Source organism: Phyllobates terribilis, unplaced genomic scaffold, assembly GCF_046119375.1.
Source record: "Phyllobates terribilis strain yellow unplaced genomic scaffold, ASM4611937v1 Scaffold_7__3_contigs__length_470593459, whole genome shotgun sequence".
NCBI lineage: Eukaryota > Metazoa > Chordata > Amphibia > Anura > Dendrobatidae > Phyllobates > Phyllobates terribilis.
The window spans coordinates 402721774-402743826 of record NW_027362767.1 but is presented as its reverse complement, the minus strand read 5'-3'; the positions used below and the strand labels follow the sequence as shown (position 1 = coordinate 402743826).

Genomic DNA, 22053 nt, shown 5'->3' with positions numbered 1-22053 from the left:
TCGAGTAGAACAACGCTCATCTCTAGTTGGAACAAGCGTAGGAAATCCCAGGAGAATGCCCCCACATTGGACAATGTAACAGGCAGTAGGTACATTATGTGTGGTGGAGTAGTCAATGATGGCAAAGTCACAAGGATTTTGGCAACGGTCATGTCCCGTGCCACAATGCAACTACGCTGACAATCAGCAGGAACGATGGTGCAGTTCAACGTTGCGATCTTCATTTCGACAGTCACCAAGAAGCCAAAGCCTAATAATAGTCCATGCAGGAAGGACAGGTGAGACTCTTGAAGCATCCAATTCACACAGGCTGGAAACCCCATACTGTCCTAATCCTACTCATAGCTTAGTATCGGCTTTACCTGCATCTAGTCTCAGTGCTTTAAAACGTGGCCAAAACACCACTCACTATTCTGCTGGTGCAGTCAATGTGTACATACAGTGGTGTGAAAGTGTTTGCCCCCTTCCTGATTTCTTATTCTTTTGCATGTTTGTCACACTTAAATGTTTCAAATCAAAAAACAAGTTTAAATATTAGATAAAGATAACACAAAATGCAGTTTTTACAAGAAGGTCTTTATTATTAAGGGAAAAAGAAATCCAAACCTACAACCTCCTCCCCCCACCTTAAAACATACATTAACTGTGGTTTATCACATCATTGGGAAGCAGAGTTCAATTTCCCTACCCACACACAGGCCTGATTACTGCCTCATCTGTTCTCATTTAAGAAATCACTTAAATAGGATCTGCCTGACAAGTGAAGTAGACCAAAAGATCCTCAAAAGCTAGACATCATGCTGCGATCCAAAAAAATTCAGGAACAAATGAGAAACAAAGTAATTGAGATCTATTAGTCTGGAAAAGGTTATGAAGCCATTTCTAAAGCTATGGAACTCCAGCGGACCACAGTCAGTGCCATTATCCACAAATGGCAAAAACAATGGAACAGTTGTGAACCTTCCGAGGAGTGGCCGGCCGACCAAAATTACCCCAAGAGCGCAATCACGACTCATCCAAGAGGTCACAAAAGACCCCACAACGACATCCAAAAAACTGCAGGCCTCACTTACCTCAGTTAAGGTCAGTGTTCATGACTCTACCATAAGAAAGACTGCCATGCATGCCATTTTTGCCCAGAGTTCCAAGATGAAAACCACTGCTGAGCAAAAAGAACATAAAGGCTTGTCTCAGTTTTGCCAAAAAACATCTTGATGATCGCCAAGACTTTTGGGATAATACTGTGGACTGACGAGACAAAAGTTGAATTTTTTGGAAGGTGTTTGTCCTATTACATCTGGCATAGAAGTAACACAGCATTTCAGAAATAGAACATCATACAAACAGTAAAATATGGTGGTAGTGTGATGGTCTGTGGCTGTTTTGCTGCTTCAGGACCTGGAAGACTTGCTATGGTAAATGGAACCATGAATTCTGTTGTCTACCAAAAAATCCTGAAAAGACAATGTCCGGCCATCTGTCCGTGACCTCAAGCTGAAGTGTACTTGGGTTATGCAGCAGGACAATGATCTAAAACACACCAACAAGTCCACCTCTGAACGGCTTAAGAAAAACAAAATTAAGACTTGAGTGGCCTAGTCAAAGTCCTGACCTTAATCCATTTGAGATGCTGTGGCATGACCTTAAAAAGGCGGTTCATGCTCGAAAATCCTCCAATGTGGCTGAATTACAACAATTCGGCAAAGATGAGTGGCCAAAATTCCTCCAGATTGTTGTAAAAGTCTCATTACTAGTTACTGCAAACGCTTAACTGGTTGGGCCACTTTTGGCAGCAACAACTGCAATTATTAGGTTTAGGGGAAACTCACTTTTTTCACACAGGGCCCTGTAGGTTTGGATTTCTTTTCCCCTTAATAAAAGACTTCCATTTAAAAACTGCATTTTGTGATAACTTGTGTTATTTGTCTAATATTTACATTTGTTTTGTGATCTGAAACATTTAAGTGTGACAAACATGCAAAAGAATAAGTCAGGAAGGGGGAAAACACTTTCACACCACTGTACATTACTATACTCCAGAGCTGCACTCACTATTCTTCTGGTGCAGTTGCTGTGTACATAGATTACATTAAATCCTGTGCTGTAGAGCGGTTGATTCTTGTCAGTTGTCTCATTGACCCTATGCACATTATGGAGAGGACGTGCAGCAGTCTACTACCTGCCCAATAATAATATAAAAAGTTGATGGAAACTTCTACAATTTCTCCAATCAGTTGTTCAGTATGTTTCCCATAGATGCGGCTCCCTGGGTTTTACCAGCTGCAGAAGCCATTGCAAACCAACAGCATTAAGGATGTCATAGCATTAAGGAAACTTGGCACCCGGGTCAGGACCAGCGCCAGCTGACCCCAGGCTAAGAACCACAGCACTGGCACCTGGCTCGTGATCATATAACAGACACTTGAGACCAGTGAAATATCACCATAGCTTAGAAAGTTTGTCCGTTTCACCATTTCTTGACTATTCATGAGTATATTAGAAGGGAGTGGTATGTCTGTATAGGTCCTAGTACAGCAATAACAAGGATACGAGTCTTCTAGTAAACCGATGTGCCAGTGCAGAGAAATCAAACTTTGAAGCCACATGCAAATTAGCTTGGAAGTGCATTGGGGGCGTTACCATGCATTGAATGCATAAACACACCCAGCTTCTTTCATTAGTAAAAATAGTCCCGACAGGGTCCCTTTAAGGAAATTGCACAACAAGCAAGTCCCTAATCTGAGGTTACTGGCATTGACCATAATTTAGAAGCAAGGGGGCACTACAGCTATACAATTTACTATAAACCTTCTGAGTATGGACTCCAACCCAGACTCTGACTGGACTACGGGTGTACAGGTGAATCCCCTGGTGGGCCCTCTACTCCTCTATACAAGCAGTAGCTGGCACAATACACGTGGCTCACTATGTACAGATAAGGCAACATCTCAGTCTTTTATCGAACCACCCAGTATATGATGTAGAAGCAGAGGTAAATTTGTAAATGAGGGCAATGTAATGTTTGCATTTTGCTGAACAGTGGGCCCTCAGTCTTACTGGTGGGCCCTTAGCACTCCAGTCTGGCACCCCTCCAACCTACAAGTCTAAAAATGGCATTTTACAAATGCTTATCACTAATTATTAAACAGCTTTTTTTTTTTTTTTCAGAAACAGCACCACTCTTGCCCATCAGGCCGTATTTGGTACTGCAGGTTTAGCCCACTCTAAATAGGACTGAGCTGCAACACCAGACACAGCCTCATGGGCAACTGTGGCACACATTTTGTGAAAATAGATAGGATGAAACATTATATGGTACTTTATGCCATCCAAGACCTCTTGAAAAAAAAAACAGAAGGCCATATATAAAAGTCAGATTTTTACAATGCATCCGGACGATAGTTGAATTTTACCCCTCTCCGAGTGGTCGCTTATTCAAAAATTACACCAATTGAAAACTTAGATTATCCAGTAAAAATGTTGCAAATTCTAGACCCAAGAGCTAGCAATCCGACTCCAAAAGACTCCCCACCCAACCTTTACGTATGGTCATTTGATGAATGGAGAAAACTGGGATATTTAACTCTCTAAGTGCTACATGAAACCCTTATCCTCCACCAACCCACCCCCCCAACTCTGTTCCTTAAAGTAGTTCTGGAGTCTCACCCCCCAGCTATGTTTCCCTTTCGGTAGCCGTCACTCACACATTCCCTCCTGAGCGTCAGCCCCGGACAGCCTGTCACACTAGTGATTGGAGTCCAACAGGTGTAAGAATAGATTTCGCCTTCTTCCAGTGAATTAACCTCTTCAGCTTCTACGTAGGAAGTCGATCATTGGGATCGTGTAAAGGGTGGGGGGCGCGGATATTTTGAATCTTTTTGCAAAAATTTAGCAAAATTTTTTTTTTCCTTCACAGAAAACGTGGAGAAGTCTGTGCCTTATTGCACTTGAGCACTCACCGTCCTGAGGAACTGGATCTCATCCTCGCTCTCTCCTCCTTCGGCCATGATGTTTTGGGTACCCTCTTGCCTTGTAGAGGATGACCCTTCCTGGGTTGCCGGCTTGTGACGATGCCCGAAGTGTAATCCGTGTGAATAGAAGGGGGAGAGAGAGAGGCTGAAGTGCTCTCCTCTCTCTGTGTACAGAGATGACACAGGCACAGACCTAGACAAATCCTGCCAGCCTCTCGTGTGCACCCCTCCTCTACTCCCTGATTGGAGAAGGCTAGGTTAACACCAGCCGAATTGTCCATATGGTGGGGAGGTGGAGGGTCTCGGATGCAAAAAAAATAAAAAGGGAGGGTAGAGCGCAGCAAGAAGTGCAATTACGAAGCGATAAAAAAAAATATATATATATATTGCAAAAATTTTAAATATGAGGAAAATTGAAAAAAATTTTTACTGAATTAATCAAATAATTAAAAGCACAATAAAAAAAAATAAAAAAAGACAGACAACCAGGTAATTCTGCAAAAAAACTAGATTGAATAATTTCTAAGACGAGTTACAAGTAAAATAGAGTTTATTGGAAGTGGAGAACATGGACAATCCAACAAAACAACACAAAAAAGAACAAAGAAGAAAAACACAAAAATGTCAAATAGAACAAAAAAAAAAAAAAAAAAGGTGTCAATTCGCATAGAAGTAAGGGGACTTCATTAAATAAGTTGTCACGATTGGAAAAGACTTTGGGTAATGATAGTCAAAGTGAATCTGAAAAAGTATAAAATCAAATGAAAGATGGTGAAAAATTGTTCCGAAATTGGATCAGAACATTCATGAGGCCAGATAAATAAATAATTCAATAAAAATGGCTGCTATCCCACCGTCTACTAACTGCTTAAATGAACACTCCAGAGAAAGCTTTTACAGAAATAACCCATGTGTCTTATACTGCCCCTGAAGGATCTAGTAGTTATAACATTTTATATATTTTATTTTTACCGGAATGTAAGAATGATTTATGCACTTTAAGACAATCCATGGGTGGTGTAAATAAGTTTGCAGATTACTAAAAAAAATAAAAATAGAAGGTGTGCATTACTGAAATGTGAAATAAAGTAACAAGAGATTAATTAAAAGCAAAAATGGAATTAAAAAGGCAATTTACATCACAGTCTAATATTTAATATAACCAAATGACCAACCAAGCATGGTGGAAATTGTTTTAAGAACTTGGTGCCAAGGAGCAAGCTCTGCCACTTCAGTAAGGAAACGATGGATAAGCAACTCGATTTGTGCTGCCCTTGTCCGGCTTCTACTTCGGTCCTCCATGGTAGCCAGCCTTTACTACTGTGCCTGGCATTTTTTGCACCTCTGGTGCTTACTAGGCCCCGCAATGTCATAATGTATACATCCTTGTAAAAGCTAGGAGGTGCCAAAGACGCTGGGTGCAGAAGTGAAGACCGGTTGCGACGAATGATCGGACTAGACACCAATCTAATCGAATTTCTCTTCTCCAATATATTTGTCAGTCATTTTTAAAGAAAAAGTTTTTCTAAGTATCTATGACATTCACTTATCCTCACTCACTGATGGAAATTAAATATTCATGAGCTGCCGACCTGACCTTGCTAGCTTACAAATCCTCGACGTCACTAATGGGTTCCAGCCTGGTGCCATGGAGAGGGCTTGGAGGAGAACCTCTTGATCTATTCCCTGCCTTGTCAATCTCATTAGTAAAAATTAGGATGTCTTTGTCCAATTTTTGAAGGTCATCCAAAGCTGGGTTTTCCGTATTTAACGGCACTGCATCAACTGATTTTTGGCATCCACTATCCAGACTACGGGACCCCCAGTTGCTCAATGTTATGTTTTTACGGCTGACAAAGACTTGCCTGTTTCGGCCATTGAGCGTTTTCACGGCGGCAGTGTTGTCCATTAAATGCTCATCTGTTTTCTTCAGTAGACATCGCTCTTCATTTGATCTTAATCCGCTCTCCTGACTAAGCGAACGGCCAAACCTTCTTGCCCCTTTGCGTTTAATGGTGTGAGTGGTCAGCTGTTCCCAATCTTTCAACTGAGAATCCATTTCTGATGAACTAGAGACCCAAGGAAAACTAAGGACTAGTTTCCGTACACTTTGGTACTGGGATGTATGACCATTGTTTCTTCTTAAGGTCTCGGAAGGGTGGAAACCACCAAGTTCGGTGACGGAGACCTGATTTTGTATTGAATTAGATTTCTCCGTGATTAAACAGTCCACCAATGGGAGTTGGCCACTGTTGAAAGTAGATGTTTTCTCTTCCAGGTGGTTAGGGTCATGGTCTTCTAATTTATCTTCATCACTTAGGGTGAAACTATTCTGTTCTTTCACCTCTTCATCCTCTATGGACTTGCCACAATCATCTATTTTTTCTGGCATGCTCAGTGACCGGCGTAACACTCTGCGTTGCTTTCCAGAATTTTTCTCATCTAGGTCTTCACTGTTGACACCTAGAGATTTCCAAGAAGGAGAGGACCTCAGTGAAGGAGGAGATGATGGATGTTGGATAGATGAAGGTTTATCATCTGTAGTATTAACTGAAGAAAGAGTAAAATTTAAGAAAATAAAAACAATTACATTTTTTGACAAACTCTAGATCAAGCTGTAAGAGGGTGACGGGGACGGTCGTGTGCCTCTCCCCTCTTTATACACATTATGTATATTCTGTTTTATATGTGAGATTGTGTTATCACCAACTGTCTCATGTGTCAGTTACAGGGTCAGTATAGGTTAGTGCAGGTGACGCGCTCCCAGGGCCGTGGGGTACCCGGCAGCCAGGCCTCTGGATGCCGATTGGCGGGAAATATCACGGTGGCTGGCCCGGTCCGTGTCCCAGGGCGGTCAGTGCAAAAAGGGGGGTATTTTTAGAAAGTTCGTGACGCCACCTGTGGTGTCTGGTGAGGATCACCAGCGCTGCAACAGTCCTCTGAGGCAGATGTTAGGGCAGCTGGTGATGGGACGGCTCCGCACAGGTGGAGCAGGCCTCAGGGCAGTGAAGTGAAAGAGAATGGGTTGCGCCGATGAAAGGATGGACGGAGGCAGTACAGTGCAGTCATCCGAGATTTTACTCACAGTTCTTAAGACAGTCCACAGGTGCACTGTACAGGAGAAGGACTCCCGCATCGCGCTGCGTTCACCGGGCAGGGGTTCAATCCTTCCTCAGGCAGCTTGGGAATACCTGGCAGAACCCCACTTTCTCATGTTCCTATTTTGACCGTCTTCACACTGGTCTTTCTCCCTCTTGCTCTGTGCTGCCCACTCTCAATCCTGTTCGGGTACTCTGAAGTCCCTCTTGTCCGTCGGAGTTACACAGACTTGCTTGACCCTCAAGAGACTAGAATGAGGCTACGATCCCTCTGTCTTCTGACAGATGCGGGGCCTACGGGTGCCGTCCTGCACGCGCCGTACTCCCTGGGATCCTTTCCTAGAACGGAGCCTTCCTCCTCTGCTCCCCTCCTGGGCCTCCAGACTTGGCCCTACTTGTGGAGCAGAGCTCCTAATGAGACTCTGCTCCCAGACTGTTCTTCTGAACTGTTCCGAGCTGTTCTTCTGAACTGCTCTCCAAAACTATCTGACCACCACCCCAAGATGGCTTCCCTATTTTATACTCCTACCAAAGTGCTCCCTCTAACTACTTCCCCCCCCCCCCCCACCCACACCCACTACTGGTTCCCCCCACTCCAGCCAGGGTCAGGGCTCAGCAGCTGCGCTCTGCATGTTGCCCCTCCTGCCGGCCTGGAGCAGTGTAGTGTTGGATGTAGGTGTAGGGGTTCCGTGCAGCACTCCCTCCTTACCTGAGAGAAGGAGACACCACACCTCTGGGTGAGGTGCAGTACCTCTGTGGCGACTGAACCCTCAGGCCCGCCACACAGGTAGAGTATTAGATTAAGAAGTAGTGTAGAGGTGGGCACTATAGCTTAGAGAAGATGTAGCTGTAATTTAGGAAAGAGTTAAGGGGTTTAGGAGCCGCTCCAGTGTGGGAGGAGCAGGTTCAGTGAAGAACTGAGATACTTCCTGATTACAGGCAGTTCTAGTGAGAGGGAAAGATGTGAGAGAGCAGCAGTTGGAGGTCCAGGGGGCACCAGGGGCACAGTCTGTCCAGCAGCAGGGAAACATCAGTCAAACTCTGAAGCAGATATTTCCTTAACCCTCCGTCAGGGGCAATATGTTTCATAACGAGTTTAGGGGCATTGCGCCTGTCAGGCACAGGCTAGAAAATTGGCTATATTTTCCTTTTTTAAAAATTTCTATGCTCTAAAAGTGATCAGTTACCTTAATAGGAATGTAATAAATGAGAATACACATAATCAGGTGGAAAAAAAAATGTTTACTAACCAGAAAAGTAACACTAACCAGACAAACCACTGAAAATAGAGAAATGAAACTAAGTGAGCTGCGCCTGTCAGATCAGTTGCCCCTGACGGAGGGTTAATGTTCAGGGCCTACAGTCCACAGGAGCCACAGAGAAGTGTGTGTTCAGAAATCTTCCCAGAAGGGGAAGTCGGACAGGAGATAGTACAGAGAAGATGGTACGGAACTCGTAGAGCTGAGAGTGTCTCATAGGCCAAGAAGGTCGACTATGGAAGGGACAGCTCAGGACAAATGGACAGTGAACACCATTACGTGCGGTGCATCGGACGGTAACCCTGGAAAAGTATGTGATCAATCCTGCATGAAGTTGATTTCAAGTGTTCAAGTAAAGTTATTTTTTATAAAATGGAATGGAAGTCTGTGAATGTGTGTGCGGTGGTTCCTGAGGTGGAAGAACCGAAGACAGTACAGATCTGCGACTGAAACACGAGTGTTACACACCACACGCACAGCACAGGAGAATGGGGACATTTATCTTCGTCAGGGATCCAGGGTGTGTGAACACAGCAGCCCCTTCGCCGCAATTACCACCCTGAGCCCCTCACAAAATCTTAGAAACCCACCAGTGTTGGACCCTTTTAGAGAAAATGTGGACATGCGAAAATCCTTTCCATTAAAAATTGGACCCTCCAAAGCTTCAGCAACCATCCTCTTCATCATATGCCACCCACTTGGCTCCATGCTCTTGCCCTCAGGTGTCTAAACAAATATAAAAAAAAATAAAATCCATCAAGGACACCTTAAATAAAATGTATACAAATATTTGGACTAGAGCACACGGCTACTAATGATTGGATTCATTTTTACCGGCTGCTTGACTACTCGTGTTCGATGGAAGAGCCTCAAAGAGGTGCGGACCTTTTCTTTTCTGTCCAGGTGGGCAGGAGAAATTGGGATTTGACCAGATGATATCCTGTAGGTACAGATTTATTTTTAACATTACTATGCAAAAACAAACACTGATAACCCTGAACTCTAAAAACTGCCATATGCCCCAAGGTTGATGTCAGAAATCAACACAGAGGAGCTTATAAAAAGACAGAAAAGAGTTGCAAAGAGATGATAAACATCCAGTCGCAGGACACAGTCAAGCGGCAGACGGATGGGAACCAAACTAAGTGCCTTCTACCTGCCAGCATCGGCAGCTCTTCTTTTGATTAGCCGGCCTTGCAGGATGTCTTGTGCGTCACAATACAACAATGATACCAGTCAATCAAGAGAAGAACCATGGATGCCACCACGGAAGAGGCAGTTTGCAGGGATCCCGTCCAACAGTAAAAGATTACTGGCCACTGGATCAGCAAATCGATTCGCACCATCTGTGGTTACAAAATCTCAGTCACAACAAGCTCACTGGTAGATTCTTAATTAAATCATTCTGCAGCCAGCAACATACAGGGAAACAAATAGCGCAAGATATTTAATGAAACACAATTGCAAAAAAGAAAAAAAGAACAAAACACATTTTGAACTAAGTAAAAAAAATAAAAAAGTTCCCAAAAAGGTGCCCAAGAGCGATGTCAGCACACCGCACATTATCCTTTGTGAAGAAAAAATTAAATAACTTCTTGAATACTAATAGCGCTACATCCATGGGACACTGGACTCCATGAATATCTCTCTCACCTCTTGACTTGTTTGCTGGTTCTCCGTTTAGCCCTCGATTGCTTTCCTCTTGTAGAGGATTCTGGAGTTGCCGGAATGGCGGGGGATCCAGGACTTAGTTCTAAAAAGTTACCAGGACTTAGCGAGAAGTCGGAAAATACCTCAACACCTCCAGTGTCCTCTAAGGAGAGACAGTAACAAAAAGTCTATGATTTGGTATTCTAGAGATAGAAATCCGCGGTGGTGGCGCTTGTGGCAGTCTTTACCACTGACCTACAATTGAAGAGGGTGCCAAAATTGGCTCAGTTGATTCTTCTCCGGATAAGTTGCCATCTGCAGCCTCTATTAAAGATCTCCTACAAAAAAAAAAAAAGAAAAAAAAACCACAACGTGACCCAACATGATTTTCTAGGTCAGCACGATAAAGGACAATACCAAACTTGTATAGTTTCTTTTGTACATTCTTTAACATTGAAATTGCAACAGCCAAAAGGAAAAGTTGTGAAATCCTGTAAGTCACAGGATGGATGGACATGTTACTGGTCTGCAAATGATGGAAACTACATTTTTTAAGTATCTCGATGTATTCAATCTGGAGTATGAGCGCCATGTGGAGAAATCCACGCACTTATAGCCTCAGCAGCCATCAATGAGGTTATTAATGGTAGGCTGAGGAATGTTCTGCTGTATTGAATGCACTTAGACAAGTCATCAAGATCCGCAGCTGGCAGCTCCTGCGTAATCACCGACCAATGACGTCCTAGAAGCGTTCAATAGGAGACAAGTCTGGAAATGCTGCAGCCCATGGTAGCAAGTTTATGCCACGCAGGCTGCTCACAGTAGTGTCAGCAATATGAAGACTGGAGGGTGTGGGGGGGGGGGATTAAACCATAAAATATATGCTACCCCATACCATGATCCCGGGTGCAGGACCAGTGTGATGTTCCCTGATGGCCTTTTCATGACGTTGCCCATGTGGTCTCCAGAAGGAGACTGGAATGGAGGTCTATCCTCTTCAGTGATAAGTACCGCTTTTGTCTTGGAGATTGGTCTGGAGACCACATGAGTGACGCCATGAAAGGGCCTTCACAAGGGAACATCATGTGGCACCCTGCTGTTCACAGGTACCACAGGACCCAAAAGGGTGCATAAATGGACTTCTCCACAGGAGGCCCTCATTACATAACAGACACCTCCACCCTTCCACCTCATACCACCAGAGGGAGCCCTGTTAGGGATATATATATACTGGAGGGTGGAGTTAGGCAGTCTGTGTGTTGCTGGCACAGAGATCAGTGAAGAAGCAGCATGTGAGCTGCTATGCTGAGGGCCAGCCAGGACCTAAAGCACGTGCTGAAGCCCTGGGGGCCTAGAGCGGGGCCGGAGGCAAGAAGAAGAGTGAGAGGAGTTATGGGGGCAGAGGAGCATCTTAGGCTCACCCCAAGATACAAACCGGACACCGGGTCCGCGCCTACAGGGTCCTTTATACCCAGTAGGGATCACCGGCATACCAGGAGGACTACAAGTCCCTGGTCGACCTGAAGCTAAACCCTTGACAGGACTAGGAACCACGAAGGCCCCGATGTCTGGGGATCGTGGTTGCCAGAAAAAGGTCCTACTACCAAGCGACAGGTGAAGGAACAGCACGACACAGAAGCTAGGCCCAGTTGCAGGCTGGTCAGGAGCTTAGAGAGAGGGAGACACGGATCAGGAGGCCTTATACCCGCTCACTGGGGAGAAGTCCTGAAGTGCACCCTTCCTAGCAAGTACCCTGGACCATACCTGACATCCGCACCAGTAAAAGGTACTGAAGTGAATCCCCTGTCTCTGTCAGTTACTCCTGCTGCGCCATCCCGACTGCACTACAAGCCCCAGCATCACCACCATTTGCACCTACACTGCCCCGGGGATCCGCTCTGCCTGTGGGGAGCAGAAACATCTCAGCTGCCATCCCATCACCCCCCAGAGGTCTGCAGCAGCGCCGGTAACCATTACCGGAAACCACAGGTGGCGTCACGAGACAAACTGTATACTAAAACCCCTTTTAAAATAGAGACCCAGAGTACGGGCCCGGGAGCCGACTGCCGTGACCTCCTAAACAAGGTAAAAGGCCCGGGTACCGAGTCCCCTATATCCCCCTGGGTGACACCGGTCCTACTCCCAGGATTATGGTGTGGGGTGGTATAATGTATGGTAGCCGCACCCCTCTAGTCTTCAGGAGCACCAACATCTCCACTTTACATTGATTTGGTGGTATAACCAGATGTGCGACCACTTCTCCAAAGTGTCCCAGGAGCCTTTTCAACACAACATCAGAGCTTCTGTTGCTTTTGCTACTGTGAGCATCCTGCATGGCCCAAACATGCTACCATGGCCTGCAGAGTCTCCAGACTTGTCTCCCATCAAGCACATTTGGAGCCTCATTGGTTGGCAATTGCTTGTGCATAGATCAAATTTAATGAAATTTCAAGAAAAGAAGCTAAACACAAAAACCATGATGTGAACAGGATCTACAAATATATGATCTACAAATATATATATATATATATATATATATATATATATATATATATATATATATATATATATATATATATATATATATATATATATATATATATATATATATATATACACACATACATATACACATACATATACATATACATATACACATACACACACATATACATATACATATACACATACACACATATACACATACATATACATACAAGTTGGTAAAGTGAGTATAGGGACATTTTTTCCATAGGAACCCCTACTGAAACTATGTACCGTTTCTTGGCAATAAACTGTTCTCCTCCAACAGAATCTTCTGAAGCTTTACGCTTTGTCTTGTTTCTTGGTGGAAGCTCTACTTCATCTGCTCAATGCAAACACGGATCATTAGAAGATGCTCGAAATGTGGCAAAGTTTATTATATGTGAAGAGTAGGGTTTATCCTCACCTCCTCGATCACTGGAAGGACCAAGGCCAGACTTCAGTTTACTTAAAGCCTCATTGACAAATCCTTAAATGGTAAAAAACAGATTAAAAGTGATCTATTTCATTGGTGAGGGCATGTAACAAAACCAAAAGTTCACAGCCACAAAAATTCAGTTGTATAAACTTTGTATACAAACCAACGCTGTAGAAAACATCAGGGCTTAAAAGGGGTCCTCTGAGAATAGAAATAAAAAAATAACTAAGGAAAAGTCCTTATAAATAAATTCCTAAATACATTTAACTAGCAAACCACATTTGTTTAGTCTTGGGAGGTAATCAGTGTAAGCAGCCTCTTACCTCCGCACCCCTGATAGCTCCAGCATTAGATCAGTTAAACAGGGTGAGCAGCAGTGTGAGCAGCTTCTTCTTACTTCATCACCCCTGGTGTCTCCAGTGTGAGATCAGAATATTTACTGGGAATTTTTTTTTATTTTTTTTTAACTATTCTCAGAGAACCCCTTTTAAAGTAGTTGGTGGTGTTCAAGCAAATTAAATTGGCAAGATCCCCCATTTTAGGACATGATCAGATATCAAAATCAAACATCAGAATGATGTCAATTTGAGGTTAAATACCCTGTCTGAGAACAGATTCTGACGAGTGACTTTTACAACTATAACAATAAAAAAAAAAGAAGTAACTGTTCGCTGATGGGACTTGAACCCAAAATTCTGTGTCCTAAACCCAGTGCACTAACCAGTGCACTATAAACTCAGTTGTTAAAACCTAGGAGTTCTATTTGGTTATATGATTTTCAGTGCAAACTTGCCCATAACTCATTGGGACTTATGCACAGACTGCAAGCAAGCCAAATTCAAATGTTTGATTTTGATGTGCGAGTCTGATGTGTGACTTGACCTGTTACGGCCAATACGGTTCCTTACTGATACCTTTTCCTCAATCCAATGTAACCAGAGATCCCCCTGATCCCTTTCCTGAAACAAAAACTCCACCACAAGTTATTTGTGTTATTTGTTGGGAATATTTTGGCCACAGCGGCCGTTTATTAACAAACAACAAATTATATATATATATATATATATATATATATATATATATATATATATATATATATATATATATATATATATATATATATATATATATATATATATATATATATATATATAGGGAGGGTTCTTGGAGATAGTAGATCTGGCTTTAAATAACTCAAAAATAAAACCGCCATTTTACCCTCAGCCGTTCAGCACCAGCTCGAGGGCACCAAGACTTCCACATTCCGTGGAAGCCCAACCAACAAATTGCTCCCGAGGTAAAACCCCATCCAGAGCCCATAACCAACTGCCAGATCACCCCCGCTCAATTTAAACCAACTCCAAGAACCCCACCCCCCGCCACCACTAACAGCCCTGAAACCTTAGGCTCGTGAGTGCCCCAAAGCCACCAGCGCCCTTTCAATTCCTTCCTGAATTGAAAGGGCCCAAATATCCATACCTATATCATTGAGATGCACCCCATCCTTCCTCCACAAATTTCCAGCCCCTGATTCCAACTCCAAATGCCTAATACTTATGCCCCCATTCCTTACCACAAAGCCAGACACTGCCCTATTCAATTTTATTCGTGCCCTGTTTATCCCTTTTTCCGATCGAACCGCCCGCCATTTTTTCTAGGCACTATATCCGACCAGACCGTCAAAATCCCCGGAAACGAGGTCCACAATCTCAATAGATCAAAACGAATATCCCTAATCAACTCCCTCACTGGACGTACCCCCAAATCATTTCCTCCCAAATGCACCACTAAAATATCCGGTGTTCGATCCAACCTCGCCGCTTTATGAAATTCCGACAAAAAACGCCCCCATACCATGCCCCTAAAACCGAGCCACCTTATGACCGCTTGTGCCCTTGGAAAACCTAATTGCCTACCATCCCCCCTTACGTCGGCGCGCAGCGCCCCCCAATGCACATATGAGTGTCCAATGATTCAGACTAACGAGGGAACATCACCTAAAAGAATAATAAACAAGCAGGTTAGCAGCTATTCCACATCTAGCTAAGTTTTTGGGGCAATTAACTGCAAACATATGACAAATAACAGTCCAAACTCCATCTTCCGATCCGTTTTATCGTCTCAGCCCCTAAACCGCGTCTATTAGCCTCCGACGCTGCACCGATCCTAAAGGAATGCAAACCGTAAATCTCAGGACTGAGACTCAACTCTTGCACCCCCTTTTTTAAGAGCGCTGTAAACTGAAAACGGGAAAGAAATGACCCGTCACGATGCCGTAATAGTGGGCCCGTTCTATTTGACCACAATTGCCAGTAGGCCTCTAGGCACCTTCTAGGGCACAGAGCCCCTTCCACTCTACCTAACACGACATGCTTCCCTTTCCCAAACTGATCCGTTTTAGACCGTCTGATCCAAAATTCAATCCTCCATGCCCAGCAGCTCACATCTTCGGCTAATAGACCTCCCTCTCTATTCCTACTAGGGGCTACCAACTCACCCACTCTCATAGCCCCAAAAAAGCTAGAGAAAATGCCAACAAACAATGCCGCCTCGAAATTGGAACAACAAATGGTTTCCAAAACCAGACCCAACCTTTCCAATATGCTAAACGTGACTGGCCTACGCTTATCTAAACTCTTGTTTCCTCTTTGAAAGCCCCTGAGAGCCTGCCTGACCAAGAAGGATTTTGTAACGTCAGTTAAACCCTGTAACTTAAAACCAAAAGCAAGCCCGGCTATAAATTTACTCACTTTGGATGCTGACCACCCTGAATCCGCTGCTTTACCAACAAAAAACAATATCGCCAACGTCCTATCCCTGTCACTCTCTAGTGCCCCCCACTGTGACACCCAACTTTGCCATATGTTCCTGGATGCCTCATAAGCAGCCCAGGTTGAACTCGCCACCGACTCTTGGATCAATCTTCCGGCTCGTCCAAAACCAGCTGCCACAACCGCGAAGGGCATTCCACTCCTGCGACTTCTGCCTCTGGTGCCAATGAACGGAAACGCTCCCACTGGAAACGAGACAAAGCATCCGCTATAGAGTTTTTGACACCTGGCACATGTACAGCCGAAATCCATGCATTAAGCTCCAAGCAGCGGAGCACCAATTCCCTGACCAACCTGATGACTGGAGGAGACGAGGCCGATAGGCTATTAATCACTTCCACCACGCCCATATTGTCGCAATGGAACCTGACTCTCCGATTCGAAAAAGACTCGCCCCAAATCCAGACCGCAACTACAATTGGGAACAGTTCCAAAAGAACCAGATTTTTTGTGAAACCCCTCTCTTTCCAGGAATTGGGCCATTTGCCTACGCTCCACTTTCCCTTACAGAAAACTCCATATCCTGCTCCGCCAGCCGCGTCGGTATAAATCTCGCAATCAAAGCTGTTCAGGAAATCCTGCTGGATCAACGACCTGCCATTGTACGTGTCAAAAAATTGCTTCCACACCAACAAGTCCTCTCTATTCAAACAAATAAAGTGATGCGATGCCTGCACTCCCGCCGTTGCCCTTGACAACCTACGACAAAATATTCTACCCATAGGCATGATCCTACAGGCAAAGTTCAGTCTCCCCAGCAGTGATTGAAGCTCCTTCAAAGTCGTCTTACGCAATTTTACCATTCTCACAAACTCCTGTCTAAGTAACAGCAACTTTTCTTCGGGCAGTCGACACTCCATAAGTTCCGAATCAATCAAAATGCCCAAAAAAGTCAATACCGTACAAGGACCTTCGGTCTTTTCTTTTGCCAGAGGAACCCCGAAACGTTCCGCAACCCACACCATGGCTGCTAACAAATTATTACAAACCAACGAATCAGGTGGGCCTATGAACAAAAAATCGTCCAGGTAGTGGATAACAGACTGGACACCAGCAACATCCCTGACGGCCCATTCGAGAAAAGTACTGAACGTTTCGAATAATGAACAAGAAATAGAGCAGCCCATGGGCAAGCACCTATCCAAGTAGTAACCATTGTTCCAAAAACAACCCAACATTGAAATACTGTCCGGGTGAACCGGAAGGAGCCGAAAAGCTGACAACATCTGTTTTTGCCAGCAGTGACCCATGCCCGTACCTGCGAACCCAAGCCACAGCCGCATCAAATGAAGTATATTCCACAGAACATAATTCCGGGGCTATACCATCGTTGACTGAACAACCTTTTGGGTACGACAGATGCTGAATCAGACGAAATTTGTTCGGCTCCTTCTTAGGCACAACCCCCAACGGAGAAATGATCACGCCTTCCACTGGTAAACTATCAAAAGGCCCTGCCATGCGACCCAACTCAACTTCTTTTGCCAACTTTACACTAACAACCTCTGGATGCAACAAAGCAGACCTAAGATTCTTAACCGAAAAGGGGACTGTATGCTCAGGAGGCGGGATCCTGAAACCCTCCAAAAACCCATCCCTAATAATTCCGGCCTTCGCTTGATCAGGGTATCTATTTAGAAAGGGGGCCATCCTTAGAAGATTCACCGGAGTCGCCCCCTTGACCAGAACCCACCGACGTTCGTCCCTTTCCTTTTTTGAAACTTTTGCTGCCCCGTGGGAGCTCCCGTTACAATGGGAGCAAACGTGCTTGAACTTACAGCCATTCCCAAATTTACACTGGCGTCATTAAACTGCCAGCACGTTCCTGACTTATCTTTTCCTCCCTGTGCTCCCTGGCTGCCTCTGCCCGTTCCTGATGAGTAACTCCCGCTCCTCCCGCTCCCGTGAAAGGACTGCCCGTATCTAGCAGGAGCCATTACTTTTAACCAAAGGCCTATGTCTTTCTGGTCCCACCTGATTTCTGGCTGTGCCGCCTTCCTCTGTCTGAATTGCTCATCATACCTAAGCCATGTTTGTCCCCCGTAAGTACGATGCGCTTCCCCATTCGCATCTAAATAGCAGAATAAACCTGAGCAATTCTCAGGAAACTTCTCCCCAATGACCCCGGCCAATATAGCAAAAGCTTGAAGCAAATTCGCAAAAGTCTGAGGAATCAAGCGCCACCTCCGCTTCTCCTCCTCCTCCTTCTTGCTATCATCCTTCTTCCCCTTGTCTAAATTAAACTTCTCCAGGGGAAGAAGGGAGAAAATTTCCACGTATTCATCACGCCAAATTTTCTCCTTCACTTCTTTCTTTAAGTGTGCCCCCAGCGGCCCCTCGAAGCACACATACACCTCCCCTTTTGCCCTGTTATCAAGCTTCAGGGTATCACCCTTATCCTTTTCCGTCTGTACCGAGACTGAAACCCCAGTCGCTACTCCCTCGGCGCCCGCCACGGATCCTACCTCTACCCCAGTAGGTTGCGGCGACAACCCTGGCAACCAGGCATCTATAGGGGATCCTCTTGACCCGCCCGCTGCCGCGCTCTCCATTCTCATCAAAACCTGTGACATGCTATATAGTATATCTCTAATTCCGGGTACCCCTGCCCCATCCGGACCAGCTAACCCCCCCCCCCCCCCTCGATACTACCTTCATCACGCGAAACTGCCCCCGCGGGCCCCAAACACGCTGTACGATCATACTCACGCCGCTGCGCAGGTGTGTCCCTGCCAGCCGGAAATCCTGAATCCAGATGCTCGCTCCTTCCATCACTGTCGCTACTGTAGTCGGATCCATTGGTGTCCATTCGCTCCTCCAGGCCCGCGCCCCTGGCCACCAGGGGGGACCTGAACAGATACAGCTGGCCGTTGTCGTCTCGGCGACCGTATTCCACCATCCCGCCTTGGAATCCTGGATGTCGCTCCGATCCTCCTCCGACTCCCGGACCCAGACCCATGGGCCTGGTCCGTGCTTCCCGAACCGGCGCTGCCAGGCAGTTCGATGCTGCCCGCCGCTCCTTCCCTTCCACGTCGTCCACTTGAGCCACGCGGCAGTGGGTCCCATGACTGCTGCCTGCCCGTGGGTGCTTGCCTCCCCGTCTTCCTCGTGTTTATCCCAGCAGGCACCCCGACAGGAGCATCGCTAGCGGTGCCTGCCGTCTTCCGCACTGTTCCCTTGATGGTTCCGGTTCTTCTCCAGTCCTGCTGGGCCCTGCTGCCGGAAGGCGCAATGCGCGTCGCAGATGCGTTACGTGCCACAGCCGCGCCACCCGACGCAGATGCGCCGCGCACGCGCCCCCCAGCTACGGCCCGAACTCCCGTGTCTCGCGATGCTTATTCCGTCGGCTGTGTATCTGGTGCGTCCCTCGCCTCTTGTGTAGGCCGCACTCCGCGCTGAATGGCGGCAACAGACCGGCTGGGTGGATTCCTGCCGGGGCGAGAGCGTCGGGCAGGAACCACCCTATCTTGCTCTACCCCCGGAGGGGCTCCGAAGCCTGCGCCTGTTCCGCGTGGGTACCTCGGGTGACAGTCTCTCCGGGGGCCGTGGCCTCCTCCTCCTGCTCCTTCTCACAGATACAGGCTGCGCCTCTGCGTCCGTGGCTGTTCCCAGCAAGGTAGATAGCTGGGCCTCCAGCCATCCCTCTCTCCGTGATCGTGCTGCAACTTGAAGCTGGCCCACCAGGGATTGAATGGACGCCATTGCAGGTAACTCTCTCCGTTGTTCCTAAGGGAATGGCTGTTTTCCCGCACTGTTCCTTATATATACCCCCCCCCTTCTTCACTACCCGCCCCCCTGCTTCCCATTACCCAATCCCCAACCTGCTCCATTCAATACCAGACCGGGGAGGGGAATGAAACCTCCAGGCCAACCCCGGTCATGGGTGGCTTCCCCCTAGCTCTGCTGTCTCCAGCCCCCTCCTTTCTTCAAACATCAGAATCACAATGACTTTTAGTCATCCTGAGTATTTTCATGGTTGAGGTCATAAGACAAGAAAAGCTGCCAGCTAATATCACTTGACTGGATAGCGCAATGGTAAGGCACCAGCCTCTGAAACTGCAGTGGTAGAGTTCAAATCTCGATAGATAGATATATATATATATATTTTTTTAAATCATGCCTATCTTATTCCTATTTAACACACAAACTACAGGGGTGTTCTACTTTTAATATCTGACACTCTGTCATCCTGATGTGTTAAAGAGTTTCAGACACGCTTGTCTATTTGCATGGTAAATTACATAGCCAAAGTAAATTGGGGGGCACTAATTTACTACATATCTATTTCCAAGTGACTTTATATTTGCATAATTTCTTAAAGGGGTCTAATGATAAAATGTCTTATTGTAAATTCTTATTTCCATCCACCCAAGTACTGGCTGCAAACGTCAGAGTCACTCGTCAGACAGGGTATTTAGCCTCAAACTGACATCATTCTGATGTTTTATTTTTATATCTGATCATGTCCTAAAATGGACACTGTACACACGTATTCACCTCAGCACCCCTTCTCATCTGGATAGGATTGAAAAGGATGTTGAAGGCCTCAGGGCATGAGCTTAATCCTAATTTAAAATGACATTCCCCAACAAACCTATCTGAAGCCCTATTTCTTGATGGATTGACAATGTCCACGGGGTTGGATGGGCCCTCCGGAGGATCATTGAGTGAGCTCACACTCAGGAAGTGTCTGGTATAGATGGAGGTTGAGCCCCAGAATCATGTCCTTGGGTCATTCTAAAAAGCCAGTGTCTAACCTTATCTGTCTATAAAAAGAGCAAAAATCCAAGCAATGTGAACTGAGGTCTAAGATGGTACACATGCAAGAAATAGGAGCATGTTCACACTAGCAAAAAGAAGCAAAACCTACAACAGACAAAAAATATATCTCATACCCTATCATCATTATATATAATTTGTCTACCCTTTTATATGCATTACTTCAACTTTGATATACAGTAAGGTTTTTAATATAGACAGTGTAGGTACCGTCCCAATTTAGGGTCACCTTGTCGCTGGTGGGACGGCTTGTATACTTTTTTTGATCAAAAATAGTTCACTAAGTACCCTATATTTAAATATGCAACTTTGTTTTACATTTATATATAATGATGGTAGGGTATGAGATATATTTTTTGTCTTTTGTAGGTTTTGCTATAAAAAGAGCAGTAGGGACTTAGGCATTTTATCATTTTTACCATACCACTCATGCTACGTCTACGTCTCCTGCGAAGACCCTCTGAGTTGTTGGTCACAGAGTCCTCCTCAACCAAATCACAAGGAACGCAAATCTTTTCTCTGATAAATGAGGGAAGCTGCCCTGCCGAGACAAAAAAAAAAAAGTCATATGTAAAGATTATGGAAATGTACCTTCATGACGATAATCAAGTCAAGGACTGACTACTTTAAAGTCTAAATAGTCATTAATATGTGTCTCCACGGTAACAGACTACTAACAAACCCCATGTTGTCTGATACCACAGAGAAATTCATATACATACATAGCCCCTGCGGGTTCAGTCGCCACGGAGGTACTGCATCTCACCCAGAGGTGTGGTACCCCTCTCTCAGGTAAGGAAGGAACACTACCCGGGACCCACATCCATTACACTCCACTTCAGTAGGGAAGGGCGAGATTGCTCCTAAGGGAGAGCACAGTCCCTGGTCCCTAGCTGGAGGGTGGAACTAGGTAGAGGAGGTGGGTGGAGGAAGAAGTTCAGTGGAGCACAGAGGGTAGGAGCATAAAAGAGGGTGGAAGGTTCTGGAAGGAGTCATTTGTGAGAAGACAGTACAGAGGAGAGGGAGAGCTGGGAGCAGGAGCTCTGCTCAGGATGAGTGGAGAAAGGAGCAGGGCCCAGTGAGAGAGGCCCAGGAGAAGGAAAGAGAAAAGAGGAGCAGTAAGAAGGGCTCCAGGAGGAACAGAAGGGATCCCAGGGGCACGGCGAGTGCAGAGGCCACCCGTGCGCCCGAATCCACACTGATGTGGAGGGATCAGGCCGCAGAGAGGGGACCGGCCCCTAGACTAGTGGAGAACAACCAGGCTCAGCTAGATAACCAGAGGCTGCTGCATTTTCAAGGTGCTGCAGCCAACAGCCACAATTACATCGCCGAAAAGGTGGCCGCATAGGGTCCAAGGGACTGAGTGCAAGTCGCCCAACAAGACCCGAGGCTACTGGCTTGGGACACTGATTGTGAGGCGCAGGGCAGGAGGGCGAGAGCCAGCGCAGGGCAGGAGGGCGAGAGCCAGCGCAGGGCAGGAGGGCGAGAGCCAGCGCAGGGCAG

The 22053-nt window shown here is 45.8% G+C and overlaps 2 protein-coding genes across 14 annotated transcripts in view; both read right to left on the bottom strand.

The window, feature by feature from the left end:
- RYR1 (ryanodine receptor 1) overlaps positions 1–4185 on the bottom strand; it is a 184423-nt gene extending 180238 nt beyond the window's left edge. For all 13 annotated transcript variants that reach the window (XM_073641635.1, XM_073641639.1, XM_073641642.1 and 10 more), the window contains exon 1: positions 3960–4185. In XM_073641635.1, coding sequence (XP_073497736.1) covers positions 3960–4007 — 48 coding nt within the window. In that variant the 5' untranslated portion in view covers positions 4008–4185. The remainder of the gene's footprint in view (positions 1–3959) is intronic.
- Positions 4186–4653: 468 nt separating this feature from the next.
- The window catches only part of LOC141155033 (uncharacterized), a 33015-nt gene continuing 15615 nt past the window's right edge, over positions 4654–22053 (bottom strand). Inside the window, exons 6-13 of the mRNA XM_073641649.1 lie at positions 20975–21091; positions 12929–12991; positions 12757–12844; positions 10234–10316; positions 9982–10141; positions 9163–9268; positions 8919–9054; positions 4654–6521 (exon numbers count right to left, since the gene is read on the bottom strand). Coding sequence (XP_073497750.1) covers positions 5578–6521; positions 8919–9054; positions 9163–9268; positions 9982–10141; positions 10234–10316; positions 12757–12844; positions 12929–12991; positions 20975–21091 — 1697 coding nt within the window. The 3' untranslated portion in view covers positions 4654–5577. The remainder of the gene's footprint in view (positions 6522–8918; positions 9055–9162; positions 9269–9981; positions 10142–10233; positions 10317–12756; positions 12845–12928; positions 12992–20974; positions 21092–22053) is intronic.